The following is a 16,018-nucleotide window of genomic DNA, read 5'->3' as shown; positions in this document are numbered from 1 at the left end:
CAAGGTGCCCAAGCACCTCTTAATTTACAGTTATCCTTCCACTAGGCCTCTGACCCCCGACCCCCCAGGTCCTATTTTGGGCCTTCTCGGCACGTCCCCGACTTTCTCCCCACCACACACTCTTTGCCCTGTATCCCGGGGATGAGGGCCACCATTTCCTCCAGGGGTGCTGCAGCTCCTCCTGCCTTACCTTTGTGGCCTCATTCCCGGCGCCCCTTTCTGGGTGTCCCTCCCACCGGGGTGTTTGCACCCGTTTGTTTCCCAGCCCCCGCCTCTTCTGGACTCTTCCTCAAGCCCAGTCTCCATCTCCAGCCTCCTTTTCAAGCTTGAGGCTGAAACTGACAAATCTTAGAGACCTTAGAGCGGCCAAGTCCAGGTTGGGCCGTTAAGCATCGCCCAGCCAGTCCTCCCCCGTCATAGGGGGCGCTGTCCGTCTTCCTCTAACCTACACAAAGATGACCCCGCTCTCGAATCTGAGGTGATTGGAAGGAGCAGGTCCAGGTTCCGGGGACTGGGGTGGGGCGCGTCCCAAAGGCTGGTCCTGGCTGGAGCGGGGCCGAGGCGAAATATTGTTAGAGACAGCGCCGCGCACCAACCACTTGGGGCAGCGCAGGGGCGGGAGGGCAGGTTCTCTCGTTAGTGCCCCTTGCGTAAGGGGGCCCGTGATCTCATCGGTTCTGCCCTCAGCTTCCCTCTTCTGACGCCCCGCCCCAGACCAGGTGTTCGAATCCCGACTCCAGAACTGGCGGCGTCCCAGTCCCGCCGTTGGACCCGCCCTCGGGCTCATGGCAGCGCCAGTCCGCCTGGGTCGGAAGCGCCCGCTGCCTGCCTGTCCCAACCCGCTCTTCGTTCGCTGGCTGACCGAGTGGCGGGACGAGGCGACCTGCAGCGGGCGCCGCACGCGCTTCGTGTTTCAGAAGGTGGGTCCTTGCGCGGCCCGATGGGAACAGCTGCTGGCCAGGTCAAGGCCTGCCCTGACCAGGTACCCTACCCCTACCCCGCCAGGCGCTGCGCTCCCTCCGGCGGTACCCTCTGCCGCTGCGCAGCGGGAAGGAAGCTAAAATTCTGCAGCACTTCGGAGACGGGCTCTGTCGGATGCTGGACGAGCGGCTGCAGCGGCACCGAACATCGGGCGGTCAGCGCCTGCCTCCCCCAGGTGCAGCCTCCGTACTCACCTGGGATCCCTTGGCTTCAGGCTCCCCACTCCTGTCCAAGTTGCTGTTCGGCCTCGGGCTAGTGGCTGGCGCTGCCTGAGCCACCCTCACCGGTCTCATGTACCATCTGAGCAGGTTACATCCCAGACCCTCGCAGCTGCCGGATTCCGTGGAGTGCGGAGTTGACTCTCTTCTCCTCCCGCAGATGACCATGCACCAGGCTCACCATCTGGACAGAACAGTCCAGCACCGCAGGGGCGACCTGCAGAAGTCCAGGACTCTTCCATGCCAGTGAGGAAGGAGCAAGGGGAGTGGCAGGCAAAGTGGGAGTGTGGGAGTATGATTTCCTGGCTTGGGGGATTTGGCAAGCCTGAGTCTGAATCTCACTAGCGATGCCTGGCCTTGGGCAAATGACTTATCCTCTTTTAGACTTAGTATTTTAACCTGCGAATGGGAATATTGGTAACAGCCAATGAGAGAATTCCATGATCAAGCTACTTAGGGAGCAAGGCTTAGTTAGTTACAGGGTCATCATTCAGTTTTCCTGTCTAACCACTCCTGTCCTGCCCCGTGTCATAGACCTGAGGCCAGGCTGGGCAGACACCCCACCGGCTGCCCCAAACTGCCTGCTGTCTCATCCCAGATTTGCAGGGGGTCATCACCTGGCCCATTTTACAGAGAAGGAAACTGAGACTCAACTGAGTGACTTACCCAGTGCCACAAAGCCTGTGAAACCTCAGCCCTGCCAGGGACTTACCGGAAGATGACTGGCTGGCTTTCATGTTCAGAGCTCCTCTGTTCCTTTCAGGTTCCTGCCCAGCCCAAAGTGGGAGGCTCTGGCAGCTACTGGCCAGCTCGGTACTCAGGAGCCCGAGTGATACTGCTGCTGCTCTACCAGGAGCACCTGGTGAGCACCAAGCTACACTGGGAGGTGGAACCAAGGCAGTGGGGTGGGAGGTTCCCAGAGATGTCTGGCCAGGACAAGACAGGCAAAGATTATCCCAGCCACCTGAGCAGGATGAGGAGGGTCCCTGGCACTGAGCCTACCCTGTCTCTTCTACCATGGTTTCAGAATCCTAACGGCCACCAGTTCTTAACCAAGGAGGAGCTGCTGCAGAGGTGTGCTCAGAAGACCTCCAGGGTGAGCACAGGGGTCAGGGAGGACAGGCCCAAGCGGCTCTGGAGCCCACCCAAGACTGCCCTTTCTGGCATTGGACACATGTGTGTCCCATGGCTGGGGACACAGGGAACATGGACTCATGGTGGCAACAGGTGCTCTCTGAGGGTCTCTTTTCCGATCCACAGGTAGCCCCTGGGAGTGCTCGACCCTGGCCAGCCCTCCGCTCCCTCCTCCACAGGAACCTGGTCCTCAGGACACACCAGCCAGCCAGGTGGGGCCAACTGCAGGAGATGCAGGAGGCAGGGATGGGAGAGCGTGCATGACCTCCTTCATGGGGCGTAGAATCACTCAACAACTCCCAGAGCTGATGCTGTTGAGGTTGGGGGACATGGGCCTTCCCTCAGGAGCTCCCGCTGTTGGAGTGCCTGGAGGGTACCTGGAGAGAACAGCCCAACCCTGCAACAGTGGGAGTGCGAGGGCACCATGGGTTTTGAAGGAGTAGAAAGCCTTTTCAGAGGAGATAACATTCGACACGTTTCAGGATTTGGCTGGTAGAGATGCAGGATAAGTATTCTGAGGAGGAGGAAACAGCATTAGTGAAGACGGGAGAAAGGAAATTGTCTGAGACTGACTTATTGCAGATCTGAGAATGGCACTGAGCAGATCCAAGGAACTGCTCTAAGAGCCAAGAAGACCGGGAGGAGCAGGAGCCACTGGGGTCATTTGTGCAGGGCGCCAAGGGGGCAGTGAGGCTAGCCCAGCTGGGGGCAGGCAGGAGAGCCTGCCAGGAATGAGTGAAAAAGGGAGAGCTATGTTTGTCCCCTCTGCTTCCCAGGTACTCATTGACCCCAGAGGGCCTGGAGCTGGCCCAGAAGTTGGCTGAATCGGAAGGCCTGAGCTTGCTGAATGTGGGCATCAGGCCCGAGGAGCCCCCTGGGGAGGAGACAGCAGTGCCAGGATCAGCTTCAGCAGAGCTGTGAGGAGGAGGGGAGAAGAGGAGAAAATGGGGAGAAGGGGATGGGAAATGAGGCCAAAACCCTGCAGCTGAGCTGTGGCTGCCCCCCTACTGTGGGTGGGTGTTGGGTGGTGTGGGTACAGGGCAACCACCCTGGCATGAGGGATTCTGTCCTCACACACCACCCCCACTTAGTGCCAGTGAAGCGGGGGTCCAGCAGCCACCACTGGAGCTGAGGCCTGGAGAGTACAGGATACTATTGTGTGTGGACATCGGCGAGACCCGGGGGTGAGTGAGGTGGGAAGAAACAGAGACTATCAGAGGAAGCTGGGGGGTAGGCACTGCCCTGCCCTGCCCTGATCTAGGCATCCTTCCTTGCCACTCCAGGGCGGGGCACAGGCCGGAGCTGCTCCGAGAGCTACAGCGGCTGCACGTGACCCACACAGTGCGCAAGCTGCATGTTGGGGATTTTGTGTGGGTGGCACAGGAGACCAATCCTAGAGATCCAGGTGAAGGGCCATGGACAGGCCGGCGCCAGGGGCAGGGCCTGGTGGGGGGGGCATGGCAAGCTAATGGGACCCTTCCTGGCTCCTCAGCAGCAAGCCCTGGGGAGTTGGTGCTGGACCACATCGTGGAGCGCAAGCGGCTGGATGACCTGTGCAGCAGCATCATTGATGGCCGCTTCCGGGAGCAGAAGGTAACTTCGCTGGCTTTGCCAGGCTAGGGAGCCCCCTTTTCAGGCCAGAGCACTTCTGGCAGCCTCCTTGAGGCAGAGCCCTTTGGACTCCAGCCACACCCACCCTGTGGCTGCTCCAGGATTAGACCCTCACAGGCCCATCCAGGCGCACAGTAGGAAGGCAGGGTACCTGCATTCTTGGGCTGAGCTCAGGAGCAGATTAAAGATCCCTTGGGTACCCAATTCCTTAGTCTTGGATAAACAAGGCTCAAATCTCCAGGACTGGATATACAGACGCTGTACCCTGGTACTTGCTGCTGGGCGGACCCCATAGTCACAGAGGCCACATACAGGCCCAGGGCAGGTTTGAAGGATGGGCAGTGTTCAGAGATGGAGGAAGGGCTTTCTAGGCAAGAGTGTCAGTATGAGCAAAGCCACAGAGGCCCCTCTGAGGCAGGGGGAGAGGCTAGGGAGGATGCAGAGGCTAACTGCTGGGACCAGGGTCACAGCACCATTTTGAGTGTGACATGATGGCTGCCCAGGCACATGGGCATCCAGCCGGACCCTCCCTGCCTATTCTGTCCACTTCCCCAGTTCCGGCTGAAGCGCTGCGGCCTGGAGCGCCGGGTATACCTGGTGGAAGAGCATGGCTCAGTCCACAACCTCAGCCTTCCAGAGAGCACACTGCTGCAGGCTGTCACCAACACTCAGGTGAGCTGGGAGGGCAGAGCCAGGCAGGCAGGGGCCCCTGTGGTCTGTGGTTTGTGGTCTGGGTCAGGAGCCACCTTCCCTCTCTTGGGTCTTCTTTCCCAGGTCATTGATGGCTTTTTTGTGAAGCGCACAGCAGACATTAAGGAGTCAGCCGCCTACCTGGCCCTCTTGACACAGGGCTTGCGGAGACTCTACCAGGTGAGCAGGGCCTGCAAGGAATTCGCCTTGCCTGTGCGTCCCCAAGAGAAGCAAGGTGGGTGAGATCCCCATTTCTCAGGCTGACCCCCTGCGGCCGAGGACTGGGCAGGAGCTGGCTGGAGTTGTCCTTTCAAGCTCCAGCCTGGCCTCAGTTCCTTCTTCCCTCAGGGCCACACCCTACGCAGCCGCCCCTGGGGAACCCCTGGGAACCCTGAATCAGGGGCCATGCCCTCTCCAAACCCTCTCTGCTCACTCCTCACCTTCAGTGACTTCAACGCAAGAGCCATCAAGAACAAGGTACTGCCTCTTCCCTGCTTCCCTGACAGGGCCCGGCCCAGATCACCCCTGATCCAGCCCTTCCCCAAACCCAGGCCCAGTCGGTGCGAGAAGTGTTTGCGCGGCAGCTGATGCAGGTGCGCGGAGTGAGTGGGGAGAAGGCAGCAGCCCTGGTAGATCGATACAGCACCCCTGCCAGGTAGGCCCCCGAGGGCCCTTAGGTGTCCTCAGCCCCTGCCCTCCATGCATGGAATTCACCTTAATCCATGCCTTGTGTGGGCTGTGCAGACCCAGAGATGGACAGATCTGGCTGAAGTCCAGGGTGCTCGTGGAGGTCAAATGGGGAGGAAGCCAGCAGGCCCACACAGAGTCCCAGGCAGTGGAGGCCACAGGAGGGAGGGAGACATCCCACCGGTGGAGCAGAGGCTTCCTAGAGAAGGGGGCTGAGCCGTTAAAGGGGACTGGGGGTGACAGTTTGGAGCCCTTGCTGGTTTTGCCTCAGAGTTCCCACAGGGAGGGAGGATAGGCAGGCTGGTGTGGGGCCTTGTGTGCCGGGCTCAGGAAGTGGGGCAGTGGCCCAAATCCTCTATCCCATGCTGGCCCCTCATGGTATTGGCCTGGTGTGGACCACTGTCAGCCTCAGAAACTCAAACCCCTGCCCCCCAGCCTCCTGGCCGCCTATGATGCCTGTGCAACCCCCAGGGAACAAGAGACACTACTGAGCACCATCAAGTGTGGGCGTCTGCAGAGGTGAGGACGAGGCACAACCTGGAGGGAGTGGTGGGGGCCGGGGCTGCCCTAAGCCCAGGGCGTGACCCTCACTGCCTCTCTTCCTGCAGGAATCTGGGGCCTGCTCTGAGCAGGACTTTGTCCCAGCTCTACTGCAGCTACAGCCCCCTGACCTGAGCTTATGCCACGAAGCGGCCCCCAGCTCCCATCTGTCCCCTCACCCCCAGGATAATCAGCCTTTCAGCCAGCATCGTTTGGGGTACAATTAGAATCTAAGTGTTTGTAGCCATATATGTATTATATAGGAGATGCCTGGCACTGGGGGCCTTGTGAAATATGCAGGAACCAGAGATAACATCTGGTCCAGTGATTTTTAAACCAAGCTGCTTAGGACTGGGATTCCCTGGTCCGGGAGATGGACTCAGTGGGGCATTGCAGCTTTGGATCGACTTTATATCATCAGTTGGTCCTTATCAAATAAAACTTCCTTAGAAGTGCAGAAGGAAAAATAAATACAACTTACTGGCGAAATTAAAAATAATAAAAATAAAACTTCCTAAAAGAAAAGCTCAAAAACCACTAACAGTCCAGTTGCCTCATTTTATAGAAAAACAGGCCCAGGGAACCACTAGGACTTATCAAAATGTACAGCTTGAGACAGAGTTAGGACTGGAACCCAGGGCCTCCTTACACTATCCAGAGTGGAGTTTCTCAGGACCCCTGCAAAGCGGCCAAGTCCAGATCTCTGGGACAGGGCCTGGAGTCCGCCCTCCTCGTTACCTCCTCTGCTTTCGGGGTGACTGAAGCCTGTGGTACGGAGCTCCCAGCTCCTGTCAATGGGGCCCCCTGGGCCTGAGCACACAGAGACCCCCACTTAGGTGGACTTGGCCTGCCCCCCACAGGTCCCAGCCTGCCCCAGCCTGAGGCTTGCTGCAGTGTGACCCTCCCACCTCAGCCACCAGGACTCCTTCTTTCTCCCTTTATTGCCTTTCTCATTCTGCCCCTCACAACAGGCTCCTCAGCTAGGGGAGCTGCGGGAGGGTGGCTCCCTCCTGCTCCTCAGAAGGTGTAGGCCCCCACGAAGACGGTGAGTCTCAGTACAGAGCTGGCCCGGTAGCTCATGAGGGAGTTCATGGTGACCATCTCCAGGTCCAACACATACTCCCGGGGGCCTGTCACCGGCCGGGCGAGGACCAGCATGGCGCTGACGTTGTTGATTTGCTGCAGGGCAGTGGGTGGGGGGACATATTTATTGTGTCAGCCTGTGTGCTAGGCCTCTGCCCCAGTGTCACCTCCCTGCCCCATGGCCGTGAGGTAGAGAGACAGCCCTGGCCAGGCTGTGACCCTAGGCTCTCGTCTGGGCTCTCATCTGGCTCCTTGACACCCTTGACGTCTCCGCTCCCCGACTCAGAAATCTCCCGCTGGGGCTCTTCCCACCCTTTCCAGCTAGTTTTGTCTAACCCAGGCTAACTGATGTTTCAAGGCCACATGTTGCTCTTGGGAGTGGTGGGACCTTTGGTGACCCAAAGTGAGCAGACTCCTTCAGAGCATTCAATTTCTTTTTTTTTCTTCTTTTTCTTTTTGAGATGAAGTCTCCCTCTTGTCCCTCAGGCTGGAGTGCAATGGTGTGATCTCAGCTCACTGCAACCTCCGCCTCCCGGGTTCCAGCGATTCTCCTGCCTCAGCCTCTGTAGTAGCTGGGATTACAGGCACATGCCACTATGCCTGGCTAATTTTTGTATTTTTAGTAGAGGTGGGGTTTCACCCTGTTGGCCAGGCTGGTCTCAAACTTCTGACCTCAGGTGATCCACCCACCTTGGCCTCCCAAAGTGCTGGGATAACAGGCTTGAGCCACTGCCCAGAGCATTAATGGCCCAGAGCATTCGATTTCAAAAAGAAAGAGAAGCGCTGGTACCAGACAAACTCCTGCTGAGACCCAAGCAAGCCGCTGCCACTCACTGTGACCCACTCCTGGCCCCTCCCACCTTAACAGCTCCACCAGCAAGGAGTGGACTTTCCGACCCCAGGCCCCTGCACACACCATTCCCTTGGTTTGTGGGTGAAGAAATTGAGATCAGATATGGGAAACCAGTACTGGGATTCAAACCCCGGGGTCCAAGTGCTTCGTTAGAATTGCATTTAACCATCTCTCCGTACCACGAGAATTTAGAATACCCCGTCTTCCTTCAGAAACCCAAACTCCCAGGGGCGGGGCTTTGAGAGGAGAGGCAGGGCATAGCCTGGCCTAGTACCCCTTATGGCTTCCTGGAGTGCTTGTCAGTTGAGGGTGCAGAAGCCTTACCCTAATGTAGAAGTCCCCCTGCGAATTTCCGGCACGGATCTGAAAGGCATTGTAGGCACCAGGGTAGACAGAGGTCGCCTGGATCTGGAACACGTCGGCGGGCACGCTCCGCTCTGAGGTGATGGTCATGTAGCGGTGCACGATGGACGAAGGTTGCTCTCGACAGAGAGGGTTAGAGGCTGGGCAGAGGCAGCGGCTAGAGACCCCCAGGTGGGGGACACAAATGAGGTCCTTACCTGTCCCCCCCCCCCCACCACCAATTTCACCTATCCTGCAAAGGGAACGAATCCCAAAAGGATCCTCCCACCCCTGTGACTGGTTGTCATAGAGGACTACAATTCCCATCAGCCCTCAAGGGTGCTCACTGGCCCAAATAGATGCCAGTCAGCCCCAAAGCCCCCTGGGAGACATAGTTTCTGTGGGAGCCAGGCATTGAAATGACTCACTTGTCAGAGACCTGGACATAGGGCTCCATGCAGCGGTTGGTGTCCACGCAGCGGTAGCCCCCATGGAAGTTGACACAGGTTTGGGCCTCAGAGCACTGGTGTGCACCCGACTCACACTCATCAATGTCTGTGCCAGGGGAGAGGGGCTGGAATCCAGGGCGTCAGGCTGCCAGCTCCTGACACCATCCTGCCCATCCCACCTGGGTAACCTGTACCTTGGCAGAGGCGCGTGGCCAGCAGCTGGTAGCCCTGTGGGCAGTGGCAGGAGAAGCGGCCTGGCTCATTGACGCAGCGGTACTGGCAGAGGTAGCTGGAGTAGCTACACTCATCAATATCTGAGGAAGCATGGGGATGGGGACCCTAGGTCAAGGGCAGTCCTCGCCATTCAGTCCCACAGACATTTCGTAAGAGGACCCAGCCCCATGTTAGGCTGAATGCAGAAAGACAGGGGGATGAGACAAGTCCTGCAAGGCTCGGCAGGAAGATGGAAGATTCAGAGAAAACTCTGCCCAGGCTGCCCCAGCTCACAGACTTCTCTCTGCCCAGGACTGGAAGAAAGCACTAAATAAAAGCACTGGGAATCTAGAGACTTGGGTGTGAATCCTACCAGCTGATTTGTGGGAATCTCACTTTCCCAATCAGTAAAATGGGTGGATTAGACTAGATGAGTCGTGTGGGCTAGGCCTGTGCTGTAACCTGCCCACGTCCTGCAGCCCACAATCAGCCCGACCACCCAGTGATCACCTCCAGCCAACTGTGAGCTGCACAGGCAGACCATATCCCTTCTCTTGTTCCCCTCATGCTGCCACGTAGCAATGAGGCCTCATCCTGCAGCAAAGCATAACATAGGAGGTACATGCCAGTTCACAGGGTGAGAGAAGACTGGGATGGAGCCCTGACCTCATCTCATCCTGGGTGTTATGAACTTGGCCAGGTCATTAACTTCTCTTAGCTGAATAATGAAAGTCACCATTTACCCAGGATTTTGTGCTTATTTTTATGTAATCCTCCCAACAAATGTGGAGGGAGATATTAATGTCCTCATTTTGTAGAGGAAGGAAAAAACCATACCTCCTAGGATTCTTGAGAGGAAGGAGGCCAAGTATGTCAGGGAATACACCGAGAGGGGAGGGTCTCATTAAGTGGCAGTTCATTCACTTTCAAGCACTGCAGCTTGAGACTTGCTGGAGCCCCTTTATCACACTGTCTCATCTAACCCTCAAGACACTCCATTTTATAGAAGAAGAAACAGGCTCAGAGAAGAGTGACTTGTCCTACTGCAAAATTCAAATGCAGGTGAGCCTGACACGCGGGAAGAGTGGCGCCCACATCCTTTCTCTCCAGTAGGCTTCAGTAGGGACCTCACTGCCTCTCCCTGTGCCTTCCCCACCAGACTGGGAGTGCTCCACAGCCAGCAGGGTGGAGTACCCAGGAGGCAGCTGGGTGCACAGTGACTCGACTTGGAGGCCTCAGATGGAGACTGTGTGGCAGGAGGCACGCACAGGTAGGGCCTAGGGACCCACAGAGGAGCACACAGCAGGGGTACAGCCCTCACCGCTGCAGGAGAAGCCGTCTCGATGCAGCTCATAGCCCTGGTGGCAGCGACACAAGAAGGTCCCATAGGAGTTGAAGCAGCGCTGCTCACATGGAGCCCCCATGTCACACTCGTTCACATCTGGGGGTGCCAGGAGAAACAGAAGGTGTGAAAGCCGAGGAGCGGCCCAGAGCCCCCACTCTACCTGGGCTGGTCAGGGAGGGAGCACCCCCATCTCACACCTCCCTGCGCAGGACCCAGGAGCCTGGCCTGGCCCAGCCTCACCCACACAGGAGCGGTTGTTAGGCCCCAGCTGGAAGCCCGGCTCGCACTGGCAGCGGAAGGAGCCAGGCAGGTTCACACAGCGGTGCTGGCAGTAGCGGTAGCGGCACTCGTCTATGTCTGGGATAGAGGCAGAAAGAGGGCAGAGAGCAGGTGGGCCCAAGCCAGCTGGGACTCAAGGCTTCACCACCCATGATCCTGCCTGTGTCCGGGGAGCTGAATTGGGCAGGGTCAGCCAGGACACCTCCCAAACACACCCCCACACAATCCTCTGTGTCTGATGACAGGAGGGTAGAGGTGACGGGGGTGAGGGGAAGCCTGGGTTGAATGGGGGTCAGGTGCTAGGGCAAGGGCCAGACCAGGGCACAGAGCCGGGACTAGAGAAGCTGCTCCCTGGACTCACCCACACACTCGGGCCCGATCTTTCGGTAACCATCAGGGCAGGTGCACTGATAGGAGCCAGGCAAGTTATGGCAGTCCTGGCTGGGGCGACAGTCGTGCAGAGCCTGGGCACACTCATCCACATCTGTGAGAGACACCACTGAGCCCCCGCCTGGGATCCTGCACACCACCCAGTATAACAGACAGATCCCACACTTGGATTCAGTCCTCTCAACAGCACACATAAGAGTTCAGTACCCGGGAACCAACAGGAAAGGCACCCCTAACCTCCACCACATGTTAGGGGTTGCATAGGGATAAGGTCCTGTCCACACACTCCCAGCAAGACTGATTCCTGCACCCTCCTTCCTCCAAGGCCCAAGGCTCCCAGGGGACAGACACTGGAAGGCAGAGTTCCTGCAATGTCTCCGTAGCAACTGAGGGGAGAGGCCCAGAGTTGGCTGGAACAGTGGCACATGAGCTGGGGACACCTGTGGCAGGTCCCAAACAACCTGAGTGTCTGGATGAGGGTGTGGACATCACTAGTGGCCCTTTTGAGCCGGGGAGGAACATGAGGTCTGAGTTTAAAAAGCTTGGTGAGAGGACTGGAAGCCAGGCGCCAGAGCAGTCCCCACTCACCCACACAGCTCTCCTGATCGTCGGGCTCATAGCCTGGTGGGCAGGGGTTGGGGTGCTGTGCAGGCGGCACTGGTGGTGGGGGTCCCTCGCCGTGTAGGTCGTTGATGACGGCAGCGGAGCGGGGCAGACACAAGTAGCCCCCGTAGTGGTTGATGCACTTCATTTCCCCCTTGCAGGCCTCAGGGATGGTCAGACACTCATTGACATCTGCAGAGAGGGACCTGCTGGGCACAGCCCGTCTCCTGGGCTGGCCCTGGAGGGAGTGGAGGCAGGAGCCCAGCTCGGCCTTCTCCGAGATGTTGAGATGCATGGCCCCAGAAAAGCCTTCCCACTCTACTCAGCAAGCTGAGGCTGTCTGCCCAGGACCCCTCCCCAGGGTCAGCCAGGGCTGGAGTGGGGCGGCAGTTCCCACTGTTGCCCTTATTTTTGGCCTGCAAGTGGGTCTCTATCCCTCCCCACAGCCCTGGCCCTAGCTCAGCCCAAGAGGGGTACCTCCTTACCCACCCCTGGGGACACTGCCCTCCCAGGTTGTGATGAGACAAAGAGCTGGGACAGGAGAGTAGTTCAGAGAAGGCGTACAGGATCCAGCTCTTCTGAGGGATAGGGGCAAGGTTTCCTGGGTTTCTGGGAGAGGGCGAGGCCACCCCTAGCTGAACTGGCCTCCAGAGAACCAGAGCTGGCCTCAGTGCAGCAGAGCTGGGCACAGGACCGGCTGCTGCAGTTCTTGGAGGTGGGGCTGTCCCTTGGAAAGCAGCTATCAATCCCTTTCCTCGTTCCTGGGGGTGTTTGGTCCCCCAGGCACACACACCCCGGCAGTGCTGGCTGTCTGGGTCCCACTCATAGCCATCTGTGCATTCCTGGAAGGGAACCAGAAGTGGCCAGTGGTCAACCTCAGATCTCCTCCAACTGGCCAGCCAAGACTAGGGCCTGAGCCTGGCCACCCTCCACCCACCCACTCCAACAGTGGCCCCCAGCCCTCCACCAGCCACGGGAGGGAGACTCTTCCCCGACAGTAGCCATTCCGGGGTCCCGGTCCCTTCCTCCCTGCCCATCCCTCCCAGGCCAGCGGCCTCCACTGCCCCACCGTGTAGCTGTCGGGCTCTTCGGAATCCTGAGGAGACGCTGGCCCAGAGAGTAGCAGCAGCAGCGCCCAGAGCAGTAGAGACCCCGGGAGGCAGGAGGCGCAGGGGAGCATCGTGGGGCTGCGAGGTGGTGGACACGGGTCAGGGGCCTCTGCCGCGGCACCCCCACTCCCTGTACCGGATCCCAAGCCCAGCCCCCGCCGTGGCCCGCTGAGGACCGTGCTTAGGCCCCGGGGCCTCCAAGGGCTGGGGGCCGACTCCTCCCGCAGCCCCAGGTCCCGGGCCCACTCACCCCAGCCACCCCGCCCCCGCCCCGTGCCCCTGCGGAGAAGGCCGAGGAACGCTGGCCTCTGGACGCTACGCTGCCGCGGACTCGGCCGAAACTCTGGCCCGCACCCTCCCCCACAGACGGCCATGGCCACTCACTTGGGCCCGCGACGCCCCCGCGGCCCAAGGCTCTGGCGGCTCGGTTGGCTCCGGCAATGCCTGCGGGCAGACGGACGGGCGGACGGCACAGCTCCCTGGACGCGCGGCCCCAGGAAGCGCCCCCCGCCCGCCCGCCTGCCGCGGCGCGGCCCACCCCGGCGCCTCCGCCCGCCCTTCGGCGGATTCCTGAGCCCGCGCCAGGGGGAGGGACCCCGACCCCCAGCTTCTCCGCCCCCGGCCAGCCACAGGCCCCCACTCGGTCCCCCGCGGCGCCGCCCGGAGCCTCCTCCCGGCGCCAGTCCAGGGTCCCCCAGCGCTCGACCTTAATGCCAGGACCCCAGACTCACCCGGGGTCCCCCAGACGCTCACCAAAAATGTCATCCTGCGCACCTAGATCCTACCTAATCTGCACCCCCAGAATTCCATCCTGTGCACCCACACCGTAATCTCGGAGCCCTCAGATTCACATTCTGCGCCTCCTGAGATCGCCCTTGGTACCTAGAGCCCACCTAACCAGTCCTCCAGACAGACCCTCAATCTCCTCCCTGCAGAATTTTATTCTCTGCCCCAGACTATCATTCTACAAGATCTTAAAACTTCATCCAGTGTCCCCAGACCCTTGCCCAGGAACGAGAGGCTCCCAGGAGCAGAACTGTCCTTCTCGCTCCCTCCTGCCCTCCATCCCGGGGACCGTCTTCACTCCGGTGGTCCGTTCACTGCGCACTGCCTTCCCCACACCCTCCACCCACAAAGCTACAAGTTTTGGGGCAGGGGCGTCAGTTCCCTTTTGGCACAAAATGAATGGAAGCCCCTGAGAAGGAGGGCAGGGCTGATGTCGGACGTGCAGGATGCTAGGGTCGGGTGCCCACGCACCTCCCCGACCTCCTCCCACCCGCGTCCCCCGCCGGGTTTCCGCCACCGCCCCAAGTGGGGGCGTGTTACTGGGGCGGGGTCTGGGCGGGGCTGGCTCCCAGGAAGGGGCGTGGTCACCGTTTGGCCACGTCTCTGGGCGGGGCCAGGCAGGAAGGCACTGCGTGTCCGGGGGATCCCCCACCTGGGGACTCGCCCCTCCTTTCCCTTCCCATCCACGCTAATCCCCGCAGTTACCCTCAACGTGATCCCGGGAAGGGAGCCTGCCCAGGAGGGGACTTGCTGGTGGGTGCCGAGGTGAGCGCCTGGGGTTCAGGTGAACTGCGCAGTGCCCCCTCCTCGCCACTCTGCCACCATCATCCTTCCCAGCCGCTGGGCCCAGGTGGTTAAATAACAGCTCTTTAAGGGGCCGGGCGCAGTGCCTCACGCCTGTAATCCCAGCACTTTGGGAGGCCGAGACAGGTGGATCACTTGAGGTCACGAGTTCGAGACCAGTCTGAACAAAATGGTGAAACCCGGTCTCTGCTAAAAATACAAAAATTAGCCACGGTCGTGGCCCCTGTGGTCGCAACTACTCAGGAGCCAGGAGAATCACTTGAACCCGGGAGATGGAGGTTGCAGTGAGCCCAGATCACACTACTGCACTCCAGCCTGGGTGACAGAGTGAGACTCCAGCTTAAAAAATAATAAGGCCGGGCAAAGTGGCTTACGCCTGTAATTCCAGCACTGTGGGAGGCCGAGGGTGGTGAATCACCTGATGTCGGGAGTTTGAGACCAGCCTGACCAACATGGAGAAATTCTGTCTCTACTAAAAATACAAAATTAGCCAGGCGTGGTGGCGCGCTCCTGTAATTCCAGCTACTCAGTAGGCTGGGGCAGGAGAATCGCTTGAACCTGGGAGGCGGAGGTTGCAGTGAGCCAAGATTGCTCCACTGCACTCTAGCCTGGGCAACAAGAGCAAAACTCCGTCTCAAAATACTATTACTACTACTACTAATATTAATAGCTCTTTAAAACGAGAAAGACAATAACAAGTGTTAACAAACATATGGAGAAATGGAGCTCTCATGCACCATTGGTTGGAAAGTAAGATAGTGCAGTGACTTTGGAAAAGGGTCTGGCAGTTCCTCAAAATGTTATCACATGACCCAGCAATCTCATTCCTGGGTATACATACCTAGGATAATTAAAAAGATATGTACAGCTGGGCGCAGTGGTTCACGCCTGTAATCCCAGCACTTTGGGAGGCTGAGGCAGGCGGATCACCTGAGGTCGGGAGTTCGAGAGCAGCCTGACCAACATGGTGAAACCCTGTCTTTTAAAAAAAAAAAAAAAGATATGCACACACACAAAAATCTGTACATGTTTATAGCAGCACTGTATATAAGAGCCAAATGCAGAAACAGTCCAAAGTCTGTCAACTAACAACAAGATGCAGTACATCCATAGAGTGGAACATTATTCAGCCATAAAAAGGAATGAAGTACAGATGCATGCCGCAATATAGGTGAATTCTTGAAAATATGTGAAGTGAAAGAAGCCAGACACAAAAAGCCACATATTCCATTTACATGAAATAACCAGAATAGGCAAACCCAGAAAGACAGCAAGTAGATTAATGGTTGCCAGAGGAAGGTGGGAAATGGGGAGTGACTGCTAATGGGTCTGAGATTTCTTTTAAGATAATGAAAATGTTCTAAAATTAGATAGTAGTGATGGTCACACAACTATGCAAATATACTAAAACTCACTGAATTGTACACTTCCAAAAGGTGAATTTTATAGTATGTAAATAATACCACAAGAGGCCAGGCACTGTGGCTCACGCCTGTAATCCCAGCACTTTAGGAGGCCGAGGTGGGTGGATCACCTGAGGTCAGGAATTTGAGACCAGCCTGCCAGTCTCTACCAAAAACACAAAAATTAGCTGGGTGTGGTGGTGAACACCTGTAGTCTCAGCTACTCAGGAGTCTGAGGCAGGAGAATCAGTTGAACCTGAGAGGTGGAGGTTGTAGTAAGCAGAGATCATGGCACTACACTCCAGCCTGGGCGACAGAGCAAGACCCTGTCTCAAAACAAAACAAAACAAACAAACAAAAAAGCCGCAAGGCAGGAAAGGAGTGCTGCTACCACCCCATTTCACAGGCAGGGAAGCTGAGAGACTTGTCCTGGGTGCAGCCAGAGTAGTAAGGATGGACCTGCACTCAAGTCTCACAGGCTTCATGACCCTCTTTGCC

The 16,018-nt window shown here is 58.1% G+C and overlaps 2 protein-coding genes across 11 annotated transcripts; one reads left to right on the top strand and one right to left on the bottom strand.

The window, feature by feature from the left end:
* Positions 1-183: 183 nt before the first annotated feature.
* On the top strand, positions 184-6,398 carry MUS81 (MUS81 structure-specific endonuclease subunit). 8 transcript variants are annotated; one of them, XM_032282797.1, is made up of 16 exons: positions 189-920; positions 1,006-1,156; positions 1,360-1,445; positions 1,963-2,061; positions 2,227-2,295; positions 2,460-2,545; positions 3,110-3,250; positions 3,425-3,517; positions 3,617-3,738; positions 3,826-3,926; positions 4,500-4,616; positions 4,719-4,814; positions 4,983-5,111; positions 5,186-5,289; positions 5,757-5,840; positions 5,930-6,395. In XM_032282797.1, the coding sequence occupies exons 1-16, from the start codon at positions 786-788 to the stop codon at positions 5,994-5,996; spliced, it is 1,680 nt and encodes a 559-aa protein (XP_032138688.1). In that variant the 5' UTR covers positions 189-785; the 3' UTR covers positions 5,997-6,395. The 8 variants fall into 8 exon arrangements, with proteins under 8 accessions (XP_032138692.1, XP_032138693.1, XP_032138688.1 ...); XM_032282799.1 differs by having other exon boundaries at positions 190-920; positions 1,006-1,135; XM_032282798.1 differs by having other exon boundaries at positions 190-920; positions 3,829-3,926.
* Positions 6,399-6,405: 7 nt separating this feature from the next.
* Positions 6,406-13,818, bottom strand: EFEMP2 (EGF containing fibulin extracellular matrix protein 2). 3 transcript variants are annotated; one of them, XM_032282806.1, is made up of 12 exons: positions 13,259-13,818; positions 12,912-12,971; positions 12,488-12,605; positions 12,212-12,260; positions 11,404-11,610; positions 10,787-10,909; positions 10,387-10,503; positions 10,123-10,242; positions 8,783-8,902; positions 8,568-8,694; positions 8,122-8,317; positions 6,406-7,040 (listed from the first exon to the last, which is right to left on the bottom strand). In XM_032282806.1, exons 3-12 carry the CDS (start codon positions 12,596-12,598, stop codon positions 6,879-6,881), a joined length of 1,332 nt encoding a protein of 443 aa, XP_032138697.1. In that variant the 5' UTR covers positions 12,599-12,605; positions 12,912-12,971; positions 13,259-13,818; the 3' UTR covers positions 6,406-6,878. The 3 variants fall into 3 exon arrangements, with proteins under 3 accessions (XP_032138697.1, XP_032138696.1, XP_032138698.1); XM_032282805.1 differs by lacking the exon at positions 13,259-13,818 and having other exon boundaries at positions 12,912-13,129; XM_032282807.1 differs by lacking the exons at positions 12,912-12,971; positions 13,259-13,818 and adding an exon at positions 12,778-12,795.
* Between the last annotated feature and the right edge of the window lie 2,200 nt (positions 13,819-16,018).

This window comes from Sapajus apella, unplaced genomic scaffold (genome assembly GCF_009761245.1).
Source record: "Sapajus apella isolate SASKATOON/1434 unplaced genomic scaffold, GSC_monkey_1.0 scaffold14, whole genome shotgun sequence".
NCBI lineage: Eukaryota > Metazoa > Chordata > Mammalia > Primates > Cebidae > Sapajus > Sapajus apella.
Note: the sequence above shows the minus strand (reverse complement) of the source record. Positions and strands in the feature narration are given on the sequence as shown.

Bases quoted from the DNA above. Each gene is read 5' to 3' on its own strand.
- EFEMP2 (XM_032282806.1), bottom strand. From the start codon at position 12,598: ATGCTCCCCTGCGCCTCCTGCCTCCCGGGGTCTCTACTGCTCTGGGCG. The intron at 11,611-12,211 runs GTGTGTGTGCCT...CCCTCTCTGCAG, and splicing joins AGACAGCCAGCACTGCCGGG to ATGTCAATGAGTGTCTGACC. The intron at 10,243-10,386 runs GTGAGGCTGGGC...TGGCACCCCCAG, and splicing joins TAACAACCGCTCCTGTGTGG to ATGTGAACGAGTGTGACATG.
- MUS81 (XM_032282797.1), top strand. From the start codon at position 786: ATGGCAGCGCCAGTCCGCCTGGGTCGGAAGCGCCCGCTGCCTGCCTGT. The intron at 3,739-3,825 runs GTGAAGGGCCAT...CTGGCTCCTCAG, and splicing joins GACCAATCCTAGAGATCCAG to CAGCAAGCCCTGGGGAGTTG. The intron at 4,815-4,982 runs GTGAGCAGGGCC...TTCTTCCCTCAG, and splicing joins GCTTGCGGAGACTCTACCAG to GGCCACACCCTACGCAGCCG.